The following is a 6,667-nucleotide window of genomic DNA, read 5'->3' on the forward strand; positions in this document are numbered from 1 at the left end:
AGTGGGAAAAGGCTGTTCTGGCCCCTCAGGGTCTGGGAGACCCCAGCCCAAGGCCACGCAATCTGAAGATGCCCTGAGAAGGCAGTTCCCTTACCCCTGGGCAGGACGGAGTACGGCTGGGAGTGAGGAGACAGAACAGGAAGTCTCAGGAGCCACACTCCTGCAGACTCAGGGACGAAAGGAAGACCTTCCCAACACCTCAGTTCATCACGGTTTTCTAAATCCTAGAACAATCTTGTGATAGCACGGTTATATTGCATTGAGTCATTCTCCATGTAAATTTTTAAAATGTACTGCCATTTCAGTAACCAGACCTTGGCATTTTTTAAATTTTTTTTATATATCAGGAGCTTCCAAAATTGCGAGCGGCAGCCCCCTTCCTCCATCCATGCCCTGCGGTGCCGGTGGAGAGAAATCAATCAGGAAAATCAATGCAACTGGGGAATATGGGCCCCTCTTCTCCAGGTTCCCAAAAGGCAGAGCTTGAGGGGAGAGACTGCGGAGTGCACGGGCCTCGGAACCTCTGGGTTCACCTGCATGCGGGGCGCATGAAGGCCCTATACTACAGAGGCCTGAATGCCTCCGGTGTGGGCCCTGCCCTAGCACAACAGCAAACAGGTCTCCGCCTCTCCGAAAGCACTGTGAGCGCCGCGAGAGGGCGCGCAGTGTCCGCCCCGCCCTGTCCGCTTCAGGTGAATGACCCCGCCCACTCCTCCTGGTCCCGCGCCTGCCCCGCCCACCACGCTGCTTGGCCCCGCCTCCGTTCTGCCAATCCCAACCGATCCTCAGGAGCAGCCCCGCCCGCCCACTCTGTCCCGCCGCGCGTCTGCCCCGCCCACCCCAGCAGGCTGCTCCGCCCCGCCTTTGCCCGGCCAACCCCAGCCGCTCCCCAGGAGCCGCCCCGCCCACTCCGCCCGGTCCCTCCCCGTCCCCGCCCACCAGGCATCCTCAGGTGGGGCCACCCCGCCCACCCCTCCCGCCAGCTTCAGGTGGGGCCTCCTGGCCCGCCCTGCTAGCTTGGCGGCGTCTGTCCGCTTCTCCTCAGCGTCCCACAGACCGCCACAGCAGCGCCGCAAGTTTTGACATTTTGGCGGCGGAGGTGCGCCCGGGCGCTCTCGGGTCGGCGGCGGCAGCAGCAGCAGCCAACCTTCCAGGTCTCCTTAGCCGTGCCTCGGCGCTCCTGCCGCCTCAGTCGGGTGGCCACGAGGCCCCGCACCCCCTCCCGCGCTCCCCGGTCGGGTGGCCGCAGCCATGTCGCGGGGGCCGGAGGAGGTGAGCCGGCTCACGGAGACCACCTACCGGGTAAGGCTGGACGCGCCGGGGATGGGAGCCCCGGGGCGGCTCGCGGTCCTCGCTGCGGGACTCACCTTGGGATGAGGAGGAGACTTCGGGAGGGAAGATCCTCCCGTTCCTCCTCCTCTTGGCGCTGGAGATACCGGACCCGCCACACATTCCCCAGCCTGGGCGTGGGGGGTGGAGGGGAGAAGCAGGGTCCGTGTTGTCGGCGCGGCGGCGTCCTCCTCCCAACTTGGAGTCTGTGGCCGCGCTGGCCTTGCTGCCGGCTTAAGCTCCCGGAGACCAAAGAGACACGGTCGAGTTTCCTCTGAGCAAGTAAAGGGCTCGAGAATGTAGAGGAGAAACTCCCTGTGCTTAGGAAGGACCAGGTGAGCCGAGAGCTTCGCCGGGCCTCGCCCTGGCCCTGGAGTGCTCCGGGGTGGCAGCCGGTCTGCACTTAGCTTCAAGCCTTTGCTCAATTGCTTTAAGTTAAACTTGGCTTGTATATATCGGTTATCTTGAGGCTGTAGTGAAAGAGCACCCGAGGTTTTAATAAAATTGACCTAACCTTAAGGAATGCGTTCATGCCCAGTCTCTTAACTTTGCCTGTAATTAGCAGGGAATTTTTGCAGAAACAGACACAGATTTAGGATTAGTGGCCAGTTTAGTAAGTTTAAGTACTTATAAATGAATTCCAGTTGAAATAAGATATGTGTTTAATCATCTGCTATTAATAGAATACAAAACAACTTTTGTTAGAATTCAGCTTAGGCTCATTGAACCCCTGAAAGTTTAAAGTTCTCTAAATTCATTTGTAGCCATGTTTAAGGCCCAGAGTTTGATCGTTTTCATAATTTTTCTTTAGCCCTAAAATTTAGTTTGTGGATTTTCAAGGCCTGAGTTCCCCAAATCGGAGGAGTTTATTGATTTTTGTTGGATGAGAATAACAAGAGGGAGTGTTTTCATAATCTATGGAAAGCCAAAAGATTATCAGTTCCCTTCATCTTAATACACAAAGTGTATGCTATAACCTGTAAGTTATACTTTGTAGGAAGATACAGTTGACACAGCATTTTTGGACTCAGCAACTGTGACCAAAAGCTAATTACATTTGTGTTGAGATTGTTACCATTTAAATGAAGATGGTGGGGTAAGAGGTGTGGGGTGCTGACAAAGTATGTATATAAAACATTCTTACTACTAGACTAGTAGCTATTCTGATGACTCTCAGTTAAGGAGAAACTGTAATTGAGAAATGCAGATCATTGCCCATTTGAAGCAGAGTCTAATATCTATTGCAGTACACAAATATAGGCACACAGAAAAGTCTCTAAGTTCTTGCCTCCAAGAACATAGGTATATTTGTCTTCACAATCTGAGACGGAATAAAAACTTGAGACAACCAGTCAGAAGCTCAGAGCAAACTCTTCTCTTTGCTCTTTCTTCCACTTCTTCCTGACTTATACTTAAGTGTTGACTCGTTGCAGGGGCTGACTCAAGTGAATTATAGTGCCACAAATGCCAACTACTTGGGCATATCATATTACCCAAAGAACTGGGGCAGGAGGAAAAAAGAGTGGATTTCATCATTTTGGTTATACATATTTGTAGATGGTAAAGCAGAGTAAAACATTTTCAATTTTAAAAAGTTGCAGTACACTGAAGATCAGAGTCCAGAACCTTATTCTCCATTCCCAGATATCCGAAAGGTTGTTGATTGATTTTCATCACCATTTCCTTGTTAATTTTTTAGGATCACTTTTTCACATCAAGGTGGAAGGATAAGAATTTACAGCACCAGACAACACGCTTATATAATCTATAAAATGAAGTGAAGCTGCTTAGCCCATGCTTCACCTATGGTGGAAATGTGTAGTGAAATTTTACATCACAGGTCTGACTGGAAGCCTGAAAAGCCCTCACCATCTCCTCATTAGGTTCTTACCTCTGCCATCACCCCGCCCCACAGTGATCAAAGCTGAAAACAATTTAAGCTTAATATGGCAAAAATCTGGCAGTGTTGGTTAATCTTGTTATTTTAAAAAAATGTATCCTTTGTTACCTAGCAGTCTACAATATCTTACTAAGAGAAACATATCCAGACCAAGTGTATTTAACAAAAGCCACCTATAAATGAGATTTTATGACTTGCTAGGTTTTAGATTTTTTTTTTAAATACTCAAATTTCTCTGACTTTGAAATAAAGGAATAAATATGTTAGAGAAAAGAGGGAATTATAAAGTAGTGTGATCCTCTGTATGCAGTATCAAATATCCTTAAATGTACACTATTTACACATTTGTTGAGTTATCTAAAATATGTACTTAGACAAGTGATTACTGGAGGAGATTGTGTGTTTTACCACCTCGTGAACAAATAGCATGATAATCCCCAAAATGTCAAGTAATACTACTGTTGCTAATTAGAGTTCCGCCAAAGATCCCTCCCTCTCCCTACACTTTGATTTGTCCTCAGAAGTTTGTGATTTTGAATAGTTTTCTGGTGAGTATGTGCTTTAGTGGTAGGGGAAGAAGTGAAGTTCAAAAAAACCCTTAATTAAAAATAGCAACCATCTTCCTAGAAGAACTGTTAAAGACTTGGGAGTTGAGGAAGGATGAGTGTGGTGTCATCTGGGAATGTTCTCCCTACATGAATCTTACTAAGCAATGAGCACAGTGGGGAAATGACACAGAAGTCTTTGAGGTTACCTCAAGGAGGCCTGCTCAAACAACTCTTCAAAATTGTGGACAACTCCATTGCACAACATTACCTTAGGCTACTTTTACCTTCCCTCTCATGACACTTACTACATTAGAAAATACTATATAATATATTTATTTAAGTTTTTCTCTTTTTCCACCCTAACTAGAACGTGAACTCTACAAAGCAACAAACTTTGTTATAGTCTAAGCAGTTAGAAGAGTTTCTGGCATGTAGTAGGCATATATATAGTAGGCATTCATATTTGTTGAATGAATAGACATTTGATTAATTTATGAAGCACCTATTCTATGCTAGGTGTCTCACTCTTTCTCTTGAGACTTTTTCATAGAGCATTTTGTTAAGTACACAGCAGCCCTCAAGGTGGATGTGGATTTTGTTCACTTGTCAAAGAACTGAGGCTGAGAGTTTATAAGTGACCAGCTTCCATATCCCATTTACCATACCAGGCTCTGTATAGTCCTTTAGTTTCTAATGACCAATAAATGCATTCAACGAATATATTTTCATAATATGAAGATCTAAAATGTCACTGAAATTTTCTGTCATTCTGTTAATTCATCATCACTGTTTTGAATAAACCTTTTAATAAGAAAGTGAGATGCTTTTGTCCTTTTATTAGGTATATGCAAGCAATCTTGACATGGGTACTAGGATTTGTTTAATGGTTTTTTTTATTTTCTTAGGGTTAGTGGGGAACGTGTAAGTGAAAGTCTTTGCCTGATTGATTTCCAGTATAGACAGTATGCAGAGCTAGCAAGTGACACTTCCAAATGTCTTTTTAAGAACCCTCTCTGAGGTATGTTTATTGATGTAGCTATATATTTGATATCTTAATCTTCTCCCATAATAACTCTCTTCAGATGTACTGAAGATAAAATGGATTTGCAGAAGCCTAGACAACTTGCCTTTGGGTCCAGGATGACTAAAAAAGGGGATAATAAGAATCAGGTGCCAGGTAGCAGCAGAAAGGGTTGCCAGGTATCAAATATTAAATTGAATAGCCCGATACTTTAGCATTTTGTCTGGTAAAGTGAAAATATGAAGTCAAATAATAGGTCTTTTTTGGTCATAATCATTTTTTCATGATTGGAAAGAGATTTTAGAACTATGGTAACACTGCTATGCAGTGGCCTTTATTATGAAGTCTGGGAGCATGAGACCAGATGGTCAGATGACGGCATTCACAAGTGAGTTTACATTTGTGACATCATTTTGGTATTGGGCATTAATTCTTGTCTTGTACAGGACCTTCAAGGGGAACCTAAAGAGCATGGAATTGCAACAGATTGAATTTTTGTTTTCTTTAGCATCCCACACAACTATTTATTCTGCAGTTTAAAAGTAAAAATTATTATGAAAGCTTGCCAGGCATGGTGGCTCACACCTCTGATCCTAGCATTTTGGGAGGCTGAGGCTAGAGGAGCACTTGAGGACAGGAGTTCAAGACTAGCCTGGGTAAAAAGCAAGACCCCATCTCTGTTTTTTGTTTTGTTTTATTTTTTGAGACAGAATCTTTCTCTGTTGCCCCAGGCTAGAGTGCCTGTGGCATCATAAGCTTAGAGCAATCTCCTCTAGATTGAGGCTAGGCTCAAACAATACCACACCCTCCATCCCCACACACCCCCACCCCCCAGTAGAGTGCCTTGTTATCATAGCTCACAGCAACCTCAAATTCTTGGACACAAGTGATCCTATTACCTCAGCCTCCCAAGTAGCTGGGACTACAGTGGGACTACTGGTGCCCATCACAATGCCTGGCTAGTTTTTCTATTTTTAGCAACGATAGGATCTTGGTTTTGCTTTTGCTAAGGCTAGTCTCGATCTTCTTGCCTCACTCTCCCAAGTAGTTGGGGCTACAGGCATGCACCACCACACCAGCTAGGTTTTTTCTATTTTTAGCAGAGATGGGGTTTTACTCTTGCTCAGGCTGGTCTGAAACTCCTGAGCTCAAGCAAGCCACCCGCCTTGGTCTCCCAGAGTGCTGGAATTACAGGCATGAGCCACAAGACCCCATCTCTACAAAAATTTTTTAAAAAATTAATTGGGCCTGGGTATACACCTGTGGTCCCAGCCACTGGGGAGGCTGAGGCAGGAGGATTGCTTGAACCCAGCAGTTTGAGGTTGCAGTGAGCTATGATCACAGCACTCTACCATGGGCAACAGACTGAGACCTGTCTTTAAAAAAAAAATTATAAAATCTGCACAAATATTCTTATCTGTCAACATATGCTAATATATTTTTGATTTATTTTTAAAACTTTTTATTGAACTACAATATACATAAAGGTGTGCTTAAGTGTACCTCACTAAATTGTCACAAACTGAAGATAACTTGTAGTACCAACTCAACAAGCATACCAGGAGCATCCCCTGAAGTCCCCAGTCATGGTACCCCATCTGAGCATAGCCACTCTCCTGATATCTTATGGAGAGTTTGGACTGTTTTGTCTGTTTTTATTTGGTGTGTTTGCCAGATACTTCCACATTATTGGAAGTAATTGTGGTTAGTTCTTTCTTGTCTCTGTATGGTATTTTGCTGTATGAATATATCACAGTTATTTTCTTGGCAGGCTTATGGATTGTTCATAAACTATTCCAGGATATTATGAATGGTGCTTTAAGAACATTCTGGTGCAAGTCTAATGGGCATAGGCCCTCATTTCTGTTC

The 6,667-nt window shown here is 44.8% G+C and overlaps 1 protein-coding gene across 1 annotated transcript in view; it reads left to right on the forward strand.

Annotated features, from left to right (window-relative positions):
- Window positions 1–1,014: 1,014 nt before the first annotated feature.
- Window positions 1,015–6,667, forward strand: part of BAIAP2L1 (BAI1 associated protein 2 like 1) — a 114,580-nt gene continuing 108,927 nt past the window's right edge. The window contains exon 1 of the mRNA XM_003798891.3: window positions 1,015–1,302. Within this exon, the coding sequence (XP_003798939.2) occupies window positions 1,252–1,302 (51 nt within the window). The 5' untranslated portion in view covers window positions 1,015–1,251. The remainder of the gene's footprint in view (window positions 1,303–6,667) is intronic.

This window comes from Otolemur garnettii, unplaced genomic scaffold (genome assembly GCF_000181295.1).
Source record: "Otolemur garnettii isolate 467f Iridium unplaced genomic scaffold, OtoGar3 scaffold00142, whole genome shotgun sequence".
NCBI classification, from domain to species: domain Eukaryota; kingdom Metazoa; phylum Chordata; class Mammalia; order Primates; family Galagidae; genus Otolemur; species Otolemur garnettii.